A 19,828-nucleotide genomic window follows, 5' to 3' on the forward strand; every position below is an offset into this window, starting at 1 on the left:
TTTTTGCCCTTATACATCAGAAATACTTTACCCAAGTCCAATAACAGAGCAGCTGTAACCGCAGCCGAACGGCAGCAAATGGCTTCCCCTTTGGACACCATTTGGCTTCCACCAAGGACTGCCACCATTGAGGCATCTCAGGTGTTATGTCCCAGAGAGACTGTGGTGCAGTGAAATCAGCTGTACAGCATACAGACCCTCAGGCAGGGGGAGGGGCTGTTTATCTCCAGGTGGTCTTTGAAGTTGTGTCTCTTTTCCTCATGATGTGAATCCTGTCCATGCTGTCTTAGTGGACAGCAGTGAAGGCATGTTGAGGAGATTCTCTTAGGGAGCCTTTGGGGTGACTCGGATGTTATGTCCCACGCATTCTTTGATATAGTGAAATCAGCTGCACAGCACACAGTTCACTTAGGCCACATAAAGTTATCAATCACCCTTTATACTTACTTAGAAATTTTCTCAAAACTTTGTGCTCACAAATGAACAGAGACAACACAGATTGTATGAAATCTTATGACACATACTAAAGCCACACTCCAACTTTGTCTTATATAAAACTTTATTTCTGTGATGTTTCCAAAAGTTACTTAGCAAAATACCAGTCTAACACATTCGACAAAACCACAATGAACCATGTATATTGTGCTTCTCTTGCCATCTTCTGTAGTACATCAGTTAATACATCGATACAGAAATAAGTATAGAAACAATGATTATAAACATGAGCAACATTATCAAATTGCTACAGTGGTGGAATGTGCCTTAGCCAAAGAGTTAAGACAGAAGGTATCGTGAGATGTTTTATTCATACAGCCCTGATCTAGTGGTTAGAAATTGAAAGAGTTAGGAGACTTTGGGTGTTATTTATTAAAGTCTCTCAACTGTAAAACGGGGGCAAAATCAGTCCAAAATAATTGCACCATATTCATCAAAGGAGAATCTCCAACTACTTTCAATGTGATGCTTGTTCATTAATAAATCTGGGTTGTGTTTTATTGCACTGTTACATGATGTCTCTCTTTTGTAGCGGAAAGACTTTAGTACTGTAAGTAGAGTGCTTTGTGTACTTCTACTTATTCATTTAAAAAATCAAAGCGGCATTGTAGGTTTGAGGTTAAAGAGATGGAAATGAACCAATTATATTGTACAATTATTCTGATTATACTATTCCATCCACCAACAGCATCTTCTCATATAGAAGGGCTACTGCAGCGAGCGACTCTGATCCCAATGTTGACCTCAAATCCCTATTGTCGAGATACCAATAAAGTCTATTGGACAAGATGTCTCCTCTTTCTAACGCTGCTTCATAGCTCAGTCACAGACTAGAAGAATGGTTCCTGCTATGTTCCCAATTGTCTAGAACCGGAGTGCTCAACTCCAGTCCTACACGGCCAGAAACAGGTCAGCGTTTAAGGATATCCCTGCTTCAGCACAGGTGGCTCAATCAGCGGCTCAGTCATTTGATTGAGCCAGCACAGGTGGCTTAAACAGGGATATCTTTAAAGCTAACCTGTTGGTGGCCCTTGAGGACTGGAGTTGATTACCCCTGATCTAGATGCTATAAATGTAAGTAGTTCTAGTTGTAGCAAAAATCCTGCTGAAGTGTACAGTAGGTTAATTTCAAACTATATATATATATATATATATATATATATATATATATATATATATATATATATATATATATATATATACATACAATAAAGAATATCACTTGTGAGCACATTCACATGTCTTAGACAGGTCTGCACCCCTGCCTTTCAACCTTTATCACCTAGCATACAGTGCTTCCACTGCAGCAAGGGATTATGGGAAATGACATGCAAATGAGTACACAGTGTCCCCTTTTGCCTAAAATCCATTTCATGAAAACCATATAAGCAAATGCTCTGCTGTTCACACAGCTTTTAAGCACAGCATGGGATTAGATGCAAAGCCAGTCAAACCACTCACAGACATGTTTCAACCTTAATGGGTCTCATGAGTGTGAGGTTGGTTGTACTGGCTTTGCAATTTTCAAGGCTGGTAGGTTTACGATCACGTTTATAGTTAAGATGGGTGAAAAAGGCAACAAAAAACCTCCACCGTTAGCATATAGCCATTTGGTTATACTGTATGCTAACGATGGAGGTGTTTTGTTGCCCTTTTGTGGAGAGATATCTATATATCTATATCTCAAATTAACTTATTGTATAAATATTACTATTCTTTATTTCATGCCTCTTTCTGCCTCTTCATACCATCTCCCGCTCTCATTTTCTTCCAGTGTCGACGCTGCTTCTAAATTATGGGAAAGGGAGCGTCGGCTTTGTTAAGATACAGTAGGGTATACAGTATACAGTATACAGTAGGGTATACAATATTGCATAGATTCGAGCCTCTGGCTGAATTATGCTTACAGTAGTTTCCTGAAGTTCGGGGAAGTCAGATTCTGAGGATCTGGTCTTGCTCATCTCTACTCCAAATGTCTACTTTTGGAAAATTAATATCTAAAAGGAGACTCCTCCTTCTGAAGAACTGAGGTCTCCAATAACTCTAAGCTACACTGCATTTACCAAGACTATCTGATGAAAAGACTTGTGACGTTTTAAAGCTCATTCAAACAGCTGCCATTGAGTCTATTAATCGGGATCACACTTTGAACCAGAGTAACAGTGTTTTAATGTCCATGCAAAGTTCTAAGGGGCCACGATATTGCAAAAATCCCACATTTCATCCCAAATCATGTTACTTGTCGTCTATTTATAGAATCTTAAAGTACGAGAATTTCAAGTTGAATTAGGCAACATTATCCATAAAATTAACTGCGAACATTATATTCGCTAAGTTTGCTAATGTGCACAACTTTTGCCAAGGCAGTTGTGCTGCCCAACAGGAAAAATGTTTATAGATAGAGAACAGGATAGCAAAGAACTACTATGAAAGGTGCATAAATCTTACCGGTTTGAAAGTTAGAAATATATTTTTTTTCATGACAAGAAGTGTGTTGTTGGCTCAGTCAGCAACAGTGGTAACATTTACAGGAGCAAAAGCAAAACGGAGATAATTGAATCCATACAAACCTATTTTAGTCTGGGAACAACGTTAAAGTAGCAAGACAGATTAATGCCCCAGAAAGGCAATATGATAGATTTTCATACCGGCTATAGAAATGAAAAGGTCAGGTGTCAGGGACCTCATTTGGACAAGCAGAGAGAAGAAAAATGAATGTACACCCCTAAAGGAAAGGTTGATTTTTAATGTGCATCTGAAAGATGCCTTGGAGGCCTTTTCTGCCAATGAGAATCTAGCAATCCATTGCAATATAGATAGATAGATTCTACCAGTACTGCTGGCCCCTTTCCCTTACAATACACAAGATCTTAATGATGTGTTTCTATATCCTAGTTTAGATGGGTGGAAATGGACAAAACTATTAATGCATCTTATTGCACCATGTTTGTTTTAAAGGAGACACCCCAAACAACGACTTCAAATGCTTACGATTGATTTTAACAATGTGGAAATGTGCAAATTAAAAATACTTCTCTGATTTATATTTAAAATATTTTACATCCACTAGTGCACAGAGAGTTGTATCAGAAACAAAGACTGGTTTTAATCTTCTCAGGTAAGGTTTCTTGAATTCTACCAATGTCACTGAGTGCGGTTTAGCAGCCATATTCATTTAGGTTTTCTGCACTTTTTTTTTAGGAAACACATATACAGTTTTAAAAAAAAAAAAAAACAGTGAAGAGGGAAAGAACTAGAAAGGTCAAAATGGACATTCTAGTGAACAGTATTGTGAAGAAATCTTTAAAAAAATATGAAATATATAAACATGCAAGGGGAACTGCCCCTTTAAATGCACTCACTGAGCAGGGCTTTTTAGCTTCTACACTAGCAATAGGTGAGGTCTAGAGCAGGGTGCGCAAACTCCCTGCGCCCCCCCTGCCAGCTACCCTCCTTGGTCTCGCCCCCACCTCACCTCTAATGTTGCATCAAATGACGCTGCGGGGTCATGTGACGTCACGTCTCCATGGCAATGGGCGTCATTTGACGCCGCGTTGCCATAGAGACGTGTGACTGAAGCCGGGTAAATAAGTTTACAGAGGCTTTGCGCTCTCAGCATGGGGCCTCTGTAAATGCCACACACCCCCAGAAAAGTCTCGAGCCCCCCCCGGGGGCGTGCCCCCCAGTTTGCACACTCCTGGTCTAGAGATGTGCTAAACCTTTGGGCTTTAGTTTGGAAATATTGTTACTAATGTTTCTGTAATGTTGCAGTTACACATACAGTTTCCTAATTGTCTAAACCATTTAGTGAAAATAGTAACATTTTGACACTTTATTTTAAATATTGTAGTAAAGTGCAGTTCACATAAACAATGTGAAGATGAAAGTAAGATGGGCACACGGACTTGCTAATAAATAAACATGTATTGTGCCAAGATATCCAACATTTCGGCTGTGTAGAACAGCCTTTATCAAGGGGGTTGCCCTTACTTTAATAAAGGCTGTTCTACACAGTCGAAATGTTGGATATCTTGCTTATTAGCAAGTGCATACGCCCATCTTACTTTCATCTTAATTTGTTGATCTTTTTGGGACCTCAGGATGCCCTTGTGGAATGGAGCAAAGTCTGATAAGTCTTTTGTGTTCTACAGTGTACTGCATCTTCATATGACTTTTATTACATATAACTCGTTAAAAACGTGACCATGGATCGTTCAGGTAGTATAAAAAAAATACCAGCCTCAAAAAAATGGAGCCATACGAATTGCTGATTTAATACAGCACAACGGAAGACTGTACAATAAGGGGCTATTAATGAAGGGCTTCTGGTTGCAAAGAACTGCATCAGATTTCTCAAAGGAAAAACTCCAATTGCTTTCAATGCGATTCCCAATCTTTTATTAATCGGGTGCAGGGTTTTCGCACTGGTTTGCCCCAGTTTGCCCGCCGGGAGACTTGGTAAGGAGGTGAAAGGGTTTATGGAAACGTGTTAACTTCCTCATAAAGAGTATCTTGCTTTTTCATTTCTGTTTTTGCTACCAGACAATTGGTATTATAAACAAGCAACTGGATTATGGGTTTATTATGGCAAACACAGGCAATACGTCAAAAGTATCATGTACATACAGTATTGCTGAGACATTATATGATACAGTATATGTAAGACTTTGAAAATCTCTCCCTATGTGTTGTAGCTTGTGATACCTTTTAGGGGACCAGCATGAGTGTACTTCAGACATTAAATTATAGTATACAGTGCTTTCCAAATGACACAGATCTCTTCTTTAAGTGTCCCCACACCGGTACATCACAGCCCACAACATATGTACACTTCTTCAGGACTATTCAGGTACAGTACTAGAGCCTTTTAACTACTGTACATTTTTGTCCTGTAAAAGGTTTATGTTATTATTCACACAAGATGATTTCAGATTTCATCTTTTTTGTTTTCTGTTCTTTATTTGTGATACTGTATTACCCCTTTTAACCCTTCTGTTGCCAGCACGGCAAGCAATGCATTCAATTACTGCCTCCTCTGTTCGTAAACAGGTTAAATCAGCAATCCTTGGTGCTTGGGTCACAACTAGATTTTTTTGTATCCTTAAACCTAGTTTCAGTTTCTTCATACCCCTTTTTCATTCCTGAGATACTAAAAAACAGAATATGCATATTTTTCATTGGTAACCACGGTGTGTTCTAGAAACCACACACGTCAATTGAATGAACATCAGCTCTTGAACCTTTAGGAATTCAAAGTCAACAAAGGACTACGGAAACATGGCTGTATGATAACATATCTTCTAAATAAAGGTACAGAGAAAAGGTTGAAATGTTCATAATATATACACTGAGGCCTATATTTAGGAAGGTGTCTTCTGCCATACGACACCATCCAGCTCTAAAAGACCCCTTAAAGCCCATTGTCTTGAATGGACTGTGAGGGTCTTCCAGCATCAGAATGTGCCTTATGGCAGAAGACAGCTTTGTAAATATGGTACTATGTGTATAATAACTTAACTGACATTGTATTTAGAAGGGGAGTTGTGCTTTAAGTTATATACAGTTTGCACTGTATTTATGGGTATAAATACATGTGCAAAATGTATGTTTTCAGTGCTGTGGGGATAATTCTCACAGATATTGAAACTTACAGAATGCAGTAGATGTAGTTTGGACAACAGGCAGTGATAAGCTTTGCTATAAAATATAGGTTGTTCTGTATTACCAGGTCACGACTGAGATATCTCTCAAGTCTTGTTATCAAAGTGTTATTTATCAATACGAGGGGGCACATTCAACAAAATGTTTCAATAGTACAAATACGATGATGCACAAAAAGTTCACAAGCAAGTGCCAGTGATAACATGCAGTGCCTCCCTGACACCATTAACAATATGTTTTTATATCATTGCTGTCTGCATTAACTTCCTGAGTAATGTACAGGGTTTCACAATGTGCAGCAGATGCCTGGAGCAGTGAATAAGTTGCATTTTTCTGCATCAATTAATCTTCTGCATCATGAGCTACGTGTGGAAGGACCAATTCCCATAGAAAGTGAAAATTCAGATAATTGTGTCAAAACATGGAACTTGCCCATGACAGCTACTGTAAGCAATTAGCAAAGCTAAACATGTAAAAGCATATGTGTAGTGTTTTTGTAATTTTACTGAACATATCATCAAAGATTACACAAATTATATGTATGATAGTAGTCTGATATCACGTAAAAATAACATAGAAGAAAACTTTAGCATAGCGTAGAAATTCCGAAATGTTTAAATTCTAAGTCTTTCCCTTGATCTTTAGTTATTCAGAGCACCAACCTTTAGGAAACACTTAGTTCGTGATTCTACTGCCTGAAAATTGTTCTTCTTGGTCTTCTCTAGAAAAGAACACTTCAATGTACATTCATTGTCCACACAACAACACATATTTCAGAAATCTTAATTCATATTCTATTGTGCACATGGAGTAAGCACTGAATCAGTTCTCATTCTTTCAGTTTATTACTCCGGTTTTCAGATCCAAACCTGGGCAACACCAAACGACGACATCTTGGGACACAACAGACGAAGAAAAAACCGGACCACCTCTTAAATATTTCCATGCTGCCTTCTCCGACACAAAATAAAATCCATTTGACTTTTATGACTTGCTGTTTAGGAGGTGGGAGCTCGTCTTTAGGATTCTTAAACAAGTCCTGGAGACGGTTGAGTAACATCAAATTCTGACAGATGTAGACTTTAAGGAGATGGTGGAGGTTTTGGAGAAGGGCAGGAGCCCTGGCTATCAATGCTGGCTGCTCGACCTTGCCACTGTAACAAATGGCAAAGAGAATAATTTATTAGAATCAACAAAACATATTAGGATTTGTTTATATCACCTATATGCCAGTGACACAAATTTATTTTTGAAACCTTGACCTTACACCTGCTGTACAGACCAAAGTCTCTGATAGTCTCTCCGCTATATCATCCAGGATAGCCTTGCACCAACTCAAACTTAGCATGTCGAAGACGGAGCTCCTCATACTTCCTCCGAAGCCTGACCCTACTTCCCCCTTCTCCATTGCGGTTAGCAGCACTACACCCAGTTTCAGAAGCATGCTGCCTTGGTGTCACATTTGACTCCTCCTTCACACTTTCCTCTCGCATTCAAAATGTTGCTAAAACTATTTAGCAAAGATACGCCCCCTTTGCCCTCATTCGTTCCTGTCTTGACTATTGTATCCTTCTACTGTTCGGGCCTTCCTGTCTCCTCTGTAATCTATCCTAAATGCTGCTGTTACAGTTAGTTAACTCTCTCTTAAATATGTCTCAGCTTCTCTACTGCTCAAATCCCTCTCCTGGCTGCTTTTAAAATCCTGTATTACTTACAAAATTCTCTTTCTCTCTTTCAATACTATACACTCCTTTGCCCCTCCTTGCATATTGACCCCAATTTCTCACTATACAGTACACCTGCTTGCTTGTTGTGTTCAAGGATGTCTTCTGTCTACCCCTTTTGTACCTGAAGCCCTCTCCCACCTAAAACCTCTCACTCACTGCCCCACACTACAAGAACGCCCTGCCCTTCAATATCTGACAATCACCCTCTCTCTCCACATGTAAGGCCTATCTTAAAACACACCTATTTAATGAAGCATTAGAGTAGCTCCAAACTACTAGACCATTGGCTCCCCCCCCCCACCCCCATTTCACACATCGCAAGCCTCAATTTCCTCCCCTCTTCCCATGTATTTCTCTCCCCTCCGTCTCACTCTTACCCCCTCTCTTCCCCCCTCATCCCTTCTCTTACTCACAGTCTCTACTCTCTCTCCCCCTCATCCATCAAATACCCCACACACTCATATCCTCCCCCCCTGATACCACACAGACAACCCCCCAAAATACATACCAAAAAACCCCATCCCTGAACTACAAAAAACCACCCCTCAAATACACACAACCGCCCCACTCCCCAAATACATACAAAAAATCCCCCTCCCCAAATACATACAAACCCCTCCATCCCCCCAAATACATACAATCCTTCTCCCCCACTGTTGGCAGCCCTGCTAGTCAATAGAGGTTTCTGGCCAATTGCGGTGTGAATGGTTGCTCTGGAGTATATGCCAATTCAGTTGAGTGGACCTTGATGTTCAATAATGGTTACGGTGTTCAGAACCAACTTTTACATCACTTTTTCTACCACTAAAAACAATCTCTGCCAGATGTAAGGTGTGGCTAAGTTCACTGCAAACAGATTTGCTTCAACTGTAAGATAAATGATTGCCAAAAGAGAGGGAAAAAAAGCTGAATGTGGCATTCTCCTGGAACTTAAAGGTGCAATTCCACAAAGTCGGTGACTTGAGTTTCTTAGGGGACTCTGAATGGAGAAGTTTTTAGCAATAACGTGTTTTCTTTATGTAGCCAGGTACCCTCCGGTCCCCCCGTGCTTCCGGTTTCCCCCCCCCTCTCCTTACCATCAGAGATGTGCAGCAGGGTGACGGAGTCGCGGGCGGTTCCCTCCGCAGGGCGCCGCCATGTTGGTGTATGCGCGCGCACGCGCAGCGAGGTTGCACATGAGCAGGGCAACTCCGCAGCGTCCATTTCAGGGGGCGCACGAGTGCAAGCTGCAGAGCGGAAGCCATTAGAGGGAGAGCATGAGGCTCCCTATGTAAAGGCTGCAGATAGAACTAGAATCCCGATGATGCTCAGGGGCAGTGACACCACCTGACACCATGGAGCCAGTAGGGCTGCGGGATTCTGCTGAATAGCAGGAAAGACTATTGCATGCTGGAACAGGAAGCAGTCAGTGAAGACCAGGAGCCTGAAGCAGTGCTCCAAGGATTAGGCCAGAAGTTAAACCCCATGGCCCAGTTAATTCCCTGAGTCACTGTAGAGAAGTAACTGTATTGTGTAGGGAACTGCCTTAAGACAGGGACCCCTTCCCTGTACTCCTAGTGAGAAAGAGATTGCAGGACAGAGCCTGGCTGTCAGCACAGTGTGTAGCAGGAAGAGACTCTGATTGCATAACAGAGACTGTTTGCAAAGGGATAATCTGGCTGGGAATCCCTCTCCTGTGGAGTCAGCGTGTGCATTCATTTCTGTAGAGAGCAGTGCAGTGCTGCGTGGGATCACGTTGCGGTATTGCAGACTCCTCAAGGATTCTCCTGGTTAGGACCATAACCAGGAAGGTATTATATTAAAGTGCACCAACGGGCCCCAACACAGGGAAGCGCTGTCCCTCACACACACACCCCAATCTATCGCTGGTGGACACTAAGAGGTGAAGTGCCCTGGCACATTGGTACACCAAGGACTAGGGTGATATAAAGACTGACACTGAAGTGGTGCAACCATTTACATGTGTGTGTGGTGATGTGATGATATTCATGCAGGGGAATGTCATGCTGTTTATGTATGAAACGTTATGCAGAGGTTATTATTATTATTATTATTATTATGCTAAGTAAATACTGTTTTATCCAACTGCGTGTGGTTACTGTGTATGTTGGTTCTGATAAGGGCGCACTCCCACCAAGTTGGGATCCCTCATCAGTGGAGGCGCTGCACCCAGTGTAAGTGTACCCCAGGCTCCCAGTGGAGGCGCTGCACCCAGTGTAAGTATACCCCAGGCTCCCAGTGGCAGAGGCTCAGGCCTCTTGTTAGCCTCACAGGTGACAGCAGCATCAGTAGTTACCGTACCCCAGGGGTGCAAGGGCTACATTTACACTTATCCAACCCTGTCCATATACAGTAAGAGAACCAGTAGAATTAAGGGGAGAGGGGGGGGGGCTCTGTACAACCAATTCTGAATACACAGGGACATTGCACAAAAGTCAGATTCAAATCAAATCCCACCCAAGTCTTACTTGAGAAAACAAATACATAGATTAGGGTAAAAAGGGTATCAATTAGTCAGATTGCATATATTATCTTTACCTAGTGTAGCCCTTTTTCTGAACCCTCCCAAAGGAACTACTGGTCCCTGTACAACACCTGCGGCTCCAGGAGATCTGAGCCTCCGCTGGCTGGGAGCCTGGGGTAACACTCATACACTTTCTTAGCGCAGCGCCTCCACTTACCCAGGATCCCCGTGATGTGAGATTCCCCTGGGCAAGAAACACATACACACACATGTGATGCAACCAACTTTATGTAATATGATAATGCATGGCAACCTTATCACTCTAACATGCAATTAGCAATAACACATATCCTAATAACTGGTACCGTCCTTATAACGGTAATGGCTTAACCACCCTCTTACGTAGTACTGTATCAGTCCCGCTACCGCGTGCTCCACACACCGTGTCCATATATTATTGTGATGGTACTATATGGTATAGGCTCAGTCTTGTAACCAATAGCTCAGTGTTCCTACAAAGAGTTTAGCCTAAGGCGGGATCAGCGCCTGATGACCGGTGTTGGTGCACTTAATGATATAGTACCTGCCGAGCACTCCGGTGCTCGGATCTGCAACTACTTCGTAAAGGATCCGTCGAGTTCCGGCCCGACATCCAGGATCCACCGTCCGGGAAGACCCCACCAAGATGGCCTCTGCAACCGCAACGAAGGGCAGCGCCCAACCTTCTGCACAGGTACGCAGCGTCAATGGAGTCCCTATCTGACTCTGTGAACTACCGTGACATTCGCTGCACTATAGGCCGTCCCTACAGCACAGCAACCTTGGATGGCTTTGGGGAAACTCCTAGGGCCTACGGGGTAGCCTATCCTATGCAGGTGGGTCACTGACCCCCTGCACCCACACTACCTCTCCGGTACCCACCCGGGTCCCCTCTGGCTAACTTCTCCCTAACCTCTGCAGCAAACACACTGCACACACAGTCAACATGCAGCAACCCACTGCACTCACTCGGTACCTGCAGCAAACACACTGCACTCACTCGGTACCTACAGCAACCCACTGCACTCACTCGGTACCTGCAGCAACCCACTGCACTCACTCGGTACATGCAGCAACAACACACTGCACACGCTGTGCCTACTTGTCAGCGCTCACAGCACTACCAGCCTGACACTGACAAGCCCTCCTCCTCCTGTCTGTTATCCGCCCGTTTTGAGCAGGCTATGTTACTCCCTCCCACCACCCACCGTGTGTGTGTTGTGTGTGTGTTGTGTGTGTGTTGTGTGTGTGTTGTGTGTGTTGTGTGTGTATATATTATATATATGTGTGTGTGTGTTGTGTGTGTGTGTGTATATATGTGTGTGTGTGTGTGTGTGTGTGTGTGTGTATATATGTGTGTGTGTGTGTGTGTGTGTGTGTGTGTGTATATAGGGACTGCAGTGTGTGTGTGTGTGTGTGTGTGTTGTGTGTGTGTTGTGATGGAGTGTGTGGTGTGTGCTCTGTGTTGGTTGTCTGTCTGTGTTGTGTTCTGATTGAGTGTGTGTGGGTGTTGTGATTGAGTGTTGTGTGTTGGTTGTGATTATGTGAGTGTTGGTTGTGTGTGTTGTGACTGTGACTGTGTGTGTGTTGTGATTGAGTGTGTGCTGTGTTGGTAGTGATTGAGTGTGTGTTGTGTGTGTGTGTGTGCTGTGCCTGTTGGTTGCCTGTCTGTGTGTGTGCTGTGATTGAGTGTGTGTGTTGGTTGTGATTGAGTGTTGGTTGTGTGTGTTGTGATTGTGTGTGTGTGGGTGTTGTGATTGAATGCAGCGGTGCACAAACTGAGGGGGGGCGCCCTGTGGGCAAGATTATTTAGGCGGGGGGCTTGCGGCAAAACCTGGGTGCGCAGGCAAAAAAGATGTGCGCGCGCAGGCGGCCAAACAGAATAGTGCAGGTGGCGGCCACGTGATACGGAGGTACGGGGGAGGAGCACGCCCCAGCGCTGTGATGTCAAACGCCCCTCCTTCCGGTGTCTGCCCTACAATAGCGCTGTGTTCCTGCTCTCCTCCGCTGGCAACCTGCTTCGCTGCGATTCTCTGCGAGTGAGAGGGTCGCTGCCACTATATCACTCATACTATGAATGTACAGAAATAATAATAAAAAGTGTAAACACTTCCCCGCTCGTGCTTGCAAAATGATGCAGGACACCCTGTGCTCACGCTTGGAGAGTTGGTGATGTCACCGCTCTCAGCGGCAGCGTGGACGCAGCCTAATTTTGCAAGAGCGAGCTGTTGAAGTATGTAAGTATTTAGGCTGCGCTTATAGTGCCGGCATGCGACGTCGCCAGAAAACAAATGCATTGTCGGTGCGTGCGCTTATAGTAAGTGTGACGGGGCGACGCGATTTTTTTAAGCCGGCAATATTTGATTTTTCAGGGGCTGTCGCCTCATGTGACAGCCCCTGAGCCAATCAATGGCCTGGTCGCCGCCGCCGCCGCAAAGCGAAATACAACTTTCGCTAGCGTCTCCGTCGCGGGCACTATATGCGCGGCCTTAGACATATTTGTATTTACATTGTATACCGTTTAATAAAGGTTTTTTTTAAATGTGATTTTGATTACATCAGGCAGGGGGGGCCGAGAAATGTCATGGATAAAAAGGGGGCTCGGCATAAAAAGTTTGCTCACCCCTGAGAGGCCACAGCCCTTGCATCAGACAATAGAGAACAGCGTTGAAATGAAACGCCTCCCAATACATAGGCTCTGTGGTGTATTCTCATTACATTATTTATTGTGAATAAAGGCACAATGAAAACGGGATAAAGAACCTATTCAGACTTAAATGTATCATTGGGTTTAAAAAGCTGGACACAAGTAATGAAGTTATCGGTTATCCACATAAATTGGTCCTTAATCCAAACTTCTAGTGATCCATCACTGACTGCTTAATAGCCAGTTTTTATTCAAACATAATATTGACAACGTTGGTCAATATGTCAGCTTAACTACATGTCCGGCTATATTAAAAAGGAGATATGAAAAAGGTCAATATCTCATACAGATAAGAGATTTATGCAAACACCTCATGTGCTAAAGTGCAAACTTGACGCGGTAGTGAAGATAAATTGATTCTCTTGAACAAGTTCTGAATATCAGATTGGAAATCAATGATAATGTTGCAGCAACAGTATTTAGTCACTGAAAACCCCTCAACAATAATGATTTGCCCTTTGTTTACACAAATGATTTGCTTTAGTTATTTATACCCACTATGAAATAACATATTCAACTACATTGCACCCACTATACAACACTGCTTCCTAATAAAAACAAAAACAGAAAGGCCAGCGCATCATACAAAATGACACAACATATAGTGCAATACCTCGGTGCTTATCTGCTCATGAAAAAAAGGGTCATTTAGTTAAACCCTTTGGCCAAAAGGTTATAAGCCTGCAGCCACTGCTTCATAATGTACTGCAGGCAACAAATGGGTTAAAGAAACAATCCTCTCTCGTGCCCCTCCCCTTATTTTGGGATGGGTCTGAAGCAGGGGGGTCCTCTGGTGAAGGATTGAGGTGGTCACGCAGCACAAGGCCCAATTATAGAGAAATGTTATTATTAAAGAGGCAATCCAAGTGCAGCTTTTTGTTTTGTGCTTTAAAAAAAGAAATTTAAAAAATAGGCTTGAAGCAGGAGGTCTCTGGAGCGAACCCCATTCATTTAAGATCTGGTGACCCCCTGCTTCCCGAGATACAAACCTTCATAGGGGGTGTCAGTGACAGCTCTGGTTGGTCTAGCTGGGGGTCTCATAATGGTGGCTTCAAAGCACTTGCGTCCTGCAGGCTAATAGGAAGCCGTGATGTCATTCCTTGTAGCTTCCTATTGGCCTGCATGACCTGGACCATTAGACAGCACGGAGATACTGGCACCCGCTACGGAAGGAAGTGTCTTGGGAAGCAGGGGATTCCTAGAGCTGAAATGAATGGAGTTCAGCTCCTGAGACCCCTTTAAAAACTAAATAAATAAATACAATAATTTGTGGCCTTACAAGATGGCTGACAGTCAGCTTTCAGTCTGTAAGTCAATCAAGAACAAACAGTTTCTGATTGGCTCACAAGCTCCTAATAACAGTGACAATTTAGAGTTCCTGGAAATGCTGGCAACTACAGTATATCTCATTTTTTCTTCTTCAAATTGTTTATTTGTGTTAGTAGGTGTATACACTAAACCTTAGTTAAATATACATTGTGTGGTGTAGTATTCTTTACTGTGTATCGGTTCCTGTGAGGGGTTATCCTGCCAACGCTGGGATCCCTCATAGGTGGAGGCGCCGTACTGCAAGGAGAAAGAGCTCACCCCAGGCACCCAGAGGCGGAGGCTTAGGCCTTGGACATGGTCAAAAAGACTGTGCTGAGGCGCACTGAGGGGAAACATTATCCCTATCAGCGCAGCTTTAGACGGCGCTTACGCAGGCGCCCGGAGGCGTGTGGAATTTCAGCCGACAGACAAATTTTAGATTTCCCGCTGAGGGAAGCGCAGGGCCAGTCACGTGACTGCCAGAAGCCAATGGCAGTCCGTGACGTCGGCGCCGTGGCACACTAGCCCCGCCTCCCGAAAGCCTCCCACCCGGCACACAAGCGCGCTCGCTGACGCTCATGAAAAATCTCCTGCATGAGCGTCAGCGCTGCCCAGCGCCGCTCCCTGCACCATGTCCCAGGCCTTAGGTCTCCTGTGAGCAAATAGGTATAGCAGCACACGTAGATGATGCGTAGTTCCTTTAGGCATAGGGAACATATGTATGTATATATGTGCACTGTGACATACAGTGGGCGAGGGGAGCAGGGCAGTGGCGGCCACGGCGGGGCTGACTGTCAACTGGGGCGCCCAGTGGGGGATACCTCGCCACGTGCCTCCCACCCACCCTGCTGATTGGGGGGGGAGGTCGGCCTGCCCCCCACACGAGCGGGAGATGGGCGCGGGTGGGTGGGGGAGGAGCGTGGTGCTGGTAGCGGCCTTTCCTCCCCTGTGTGTGTGGGAGAATGTGTGTGTGTGAATGAATGTATGTGTGTATGGGAGTATGTGTGTGACACCAGAGGTACCCCCCCAATCAGTAACCTCCCCCCCAATCAGTAACCTCCCCCCCAGTCAGTAACCCCCCCCCCAGTCAGTAACCCCCCCCCCCCAGTCAGTAACCCCCCCCCAGTCAGTAACCCCCCCCAGTCAGTCCCCCCCCAGTCAGTAACCCACCCCCCAGTCAGTAACCCCCCCCCAGTCAGTCACCCCCCCTATCAGTCACCCCCAGTCAGTGTCAGTCACCCCCCACCCCCAGTCAGTGTCAGTCACCCCCCCACCCCCAGTCAGTGTCAGTCACCCCCACCCCCAGTCAGTGTCAGTCACCCCCCCACCCCCAGTCAGTGTCAGTCACCCCCCCCACCCCCAGTCAGTGTCAGTCACCCCCAGTCAGTGTCAGTCACCCCCCACCCCCAGTCAGTGTCAGTCACCACCCACCCCCAGTCAGTGTCAGTCACCCCCCCACCCCCAGTCAGTGTCAGTCACCCCCCCCACCCCCAGTCAGTGTCAGTCACCCCCAGTCAGTGTCAGTCACCCCCCACCCCCAGTCAGTGTCAGTCACCACCCACCCCCAGTCAGTGTCAGTCACCCCCCCACCCCCAGTCAGTGTCAGTCACCCCCCCACCCCCAGTCAGTCAGTCACCCCCCCCACCCCCAGTCAGTGTCAGTCACCCCCCCACCCCCAGTCAGTGTCAGTCACCCCCCCACCCCCAGTCAGTGTCAGTCACCCCCCCCACCCCCAGTCAGTGTCAGTCACTCACCCACCCACCCAGTCACCCCTGCCCCACCCAGCCAGTAACTCACCCAGCCTCTCTCTCTCTGTGTATCACCCACCCTCTGTGTGTGTCACCCACCGTTTCTCTCCTCTGTCTCCCCCACACTCTTTCTCTCCCCCCACACTCTCTCTCTCCCCCCACACTCTCTCTCTCTCCCCCCCACATTCTCTCTCTCCCCCCCACACTCTCTCTCTCCCCCACACTCTCTCTCTCTCTCTCCCCCACACTCTCTCTCTCCCCCACACTCTCTCTCTCTCCCCCCACACTCTCTCTCTCCCCACACTCTCTCTCTCTCTCCCCCACACTCTCTCTCTCCCCCACACTCTCTCTCCCCCACACTCTCTCTCTCCCACACACTCTCTCTCCCCACTCTCTCTCTCTCTCTCTCTCTCTCCCCCACACTCTCTCTCTCTCCCCCCCACACTCTCTCTCTCCCCCACACTCTCTCTCTCCCCCACACTCTCTCTCTCCCCTACACTCTCTCTCTCCCCTACACTCTCTCTCTCTCCCCTACACACTCTCTCTCTCCCCCACACTCTCTCTCTCTGTCACTCACACTCTGGATCTGGATCTCTTATTTACCCTATATATCTTAACTGCCCTATACTACACCGAAATCTTAACTACCCTATACTGCTTTCTTCCAGATCTGGCTCAAGCTTCACACGGAAGACATCGGAACCCCCCACTAACCCAGAAGACAGGTAAGGAACGCCTCTCCTCCAATGTACCTGGACATTGAGGGACTGCAGATCAGGTAAGATCCCAGGTGGGATTGCTGCTTTAGATATTGTGAAGCGGGGGCATCCAGACACTGGTTAAGGGGTTCAGGAAACTAGTCATTCACACCTGGCTTTTATTTCTAGATCTGACATTTACACACACACACACACACACACACACACACACACACACACACACACACACACACACACACACACACACACACACACACACACACACACACACACACACACACACACACACACACACACACACACACACGTAACAAGGACTAATTGTAGTATAATGTAATACAATAAATACATTTGTCAAAAACGAATGTTGTTCTGACTAGGAATTTATTAAATGTATTTTATTTATATATTTTATTTTATAGCGGGGTTGGGGGCGGGACTAGGGGCGGGGTTGGGGGTGGGACTAGGGGCGGGGTTGGGGGCGGGAGTAGGTGGCGAGTAGATTTTTTGGTTTATTCCGAGTAGTCGTGTGATGGTTGCTTGCCTATTTAAGGATTAAGAAGCAATGCCATTGGATATATTTCCCTTTACAAAGTGGCTGATCCACGAAACGCATAGGGCTATTTCCTGAAGGACAGGCGTCCTTTTTTAAACTTTGGCTATCCGTAGTCCAACGCAAAGTATTGTGGGAACAAATGTGCAGAAGGAGTAGTGTCAGCAGCACTAGGAGCTTCCCCCAGCATTACACACCAGACGGACGAAAAAGAATAAGCCCTGGGATGAGTGAGATCAGACTGAATATAGTATTCAAATGCGGTTTTATATTTCATACCATGGGAGTATGATACTTACCCTGAGATGCGTTATGACCTAATGCACAAACAATATCACACTATGTGGCTCTTTCTTGCACATGCCTCCTGTTATTAATACTAATACAATCTTAGAAGACCGGAGTTGAGAAATCTCACAACGATGCGCTGCAACTGAGATATACCGCGAGACCGACTATACAATTATTGCAAATGTAAGTGTTTTTTTTTTTTTTAATTTTGTGTTACCATGCTATAACAGTATTTGGAGTGTCAACCTGAGTTGTCACTTGAGTCATTTCTTTTACTATATTTTTCACATTATACCCACTTTTCACTTTCAATCCACCTAAGATTTTATATATTAAGAGTGGGATTCACTAGTTATATTTAACACTGATTAGCGCACTTACTGTAGTTCACTTTGTTACAGTATATCTATGTTGCCATGGACAAAAATGTCAAAGTACAGTTACTCCCCAAAATGATTTTTTCACGAATAAACATCTCCCCTTTCTCTCAAAACTTCCTCCTCTCTCTCCCCCTCCTCTCATTCCCCCTCTCAAAAATCCCATTCTCTTTCTCAATCGCCCCTTCTCTTAGTCTCCTTGCCTCTTCCCCCTTTTCTCTCTCACGCCTTTCTCTTTCAATCACCCCTTTAAATCTCTCTGCCCCCTTTCTCATTCTTTCCCCTCTCTGTAACACCCCCCATATTTTTCTCACTCTCCGCCCCTTCTCTTCCTCCCCCTAATTCTTCTCTCGTCCCTCCTTTCTCACCCCCCCCCCTTTTCTCTCTCTCTCACACTTTCACCCTCTCTTACTACCCTCCTCTGTCTTCTCCCCCCGGGCCCTACCTGTGGAGCAATGAAGGGTAGGGGGTCAGTCCTGGCAGTGGCGGGGGGCCCAACCAAGTGCCCAATATGAGAAATTGGGCCCGACTTCCAAGATCGGGCCCGGAACAGATGTCCCCGCTCTCCCCCTTGTCATGGCCTATTCTGCGCCTTCTATCAGGTGGCGCCCGGAGCAAGTCCCCCACACGCCTCACCCTAGCAGTGCCTCGGCACACAATAAACATATATATATGATGAGAGAGCGGACCCCGCATCCACAAGATGAATGATTGTTACTAAATACCGACTAATAAATCAATATACAATGATACATCGGTGGTGCTAAATGGGCCAATGAATATAGTAGGAGAAGGGAAAAGCCCCAAACAAAAGCACTCTAGTATACCTGTTCAAAGTACAAAATACACAATATCTTTATTAAACAACTGTCACAGAACAAGGATAAAAGAAAGCAGAGAATGATTAAAACAAGGCATGGATCCCCTGTGCGTACAGAACTAAGCATATATCCTCCAACAATAATGTCCAAATCTGACAAAAAATGCACTCTAGTGTACCTGACAAGGCGAGTAATGAATACAGACAAAAGTTGAAGCAAAAATGGTAGTGGCCAAAAGATCAAATCACATGGAATCAAAGCATATACTCCCAATGGAATCTCTGGGGAAGTCTCAAGTGACACAGTGCAAAATTATATGATAGGGCCAAGGATATACAGCCTGAAAAGACACACCTCATAACCATAAAAGCTAATGGTCATACATCATCAATGTCAGGCCCACAGCAAAATCATGGAGGGAGCATATGCATATACTGTATACATTTTGCATAGTTCACACATCTCTACTTCTTAGCGCACAAGCAGGAGTTACGCCATTGAAGTTGATCAACTTGCCCTGACCACCTAAAAGAAACACCAATTATAATTCTGTAATGAGACAGTAGCAACAATGTTATAGAATTTTACTATTAAAATTGCTCTTGAGGTCTTAGAGCGTAAAACTAAATGAGGGGGACCTGTCATTTGATATATCAACCATGTAGGCAAGGTCAGGAATGAAATATTAATTAATTAATTAAGAATGCATATTAATCGGTTAAACGCTCCCCAATTATGTCTTTTAAACAGATATGGCAAGGACACCTAATTTCCAGCCAGAGGAAAGAAAGCATTCTATAGGATGGGTTGTCTCAGTTTGATGCATTCCTAGTATGACTTGGAAGAATGATTACAGCTTTTGTATTTATGTTCTGCACATCTAACTAGCTGCACATGGACATTTTAGCATTTGAGACC

At 44.9% G+C, this 19,828-nt stretch overlaps 1 protein-coding gene across 2 annotated transcripts in view; it reads right to left on the minus strand.

Annotated features, from left to right (window-relative positions):
- Window positions 1-541: 541 nt before the first annotated feature.
- SYT6 (synaptotagmin 6) overlaps window positions 542-19,828 on the minus strand; it is a 335,617-nt gene continuing 316,330 nt past the window's right edge. For both annotated transcript variants that reach the window (XM_075615333.1, XM_075615334.1), the window contains exon 7: window positions 542-7,310. In XM_075615333.1, the coding sequence (XP_075471448.1) occupies window positions 7,239-7,310 (72 nt within the window). In that variant the 3' untranslated portion in view covers window positions 542-7,238. The remainder of the gene's footprint in view (window positions 7,311-19,828) is intronic.

The sequence above is a fragment of the Ascaphus truei genome, chromosome 9 (assembly GCF_040206685.1).
Source record: "Ascaphus truei isolate aAscTru1 chromosome 9, aAscTru1.hap1, whole genome shotgun sequence".
Lineage (NCBI taxonomy): Eukaryota > Metazoa > Chordata > Amphibia > Anura > Ascaphidae > Ascaphus > Ascaphus truei.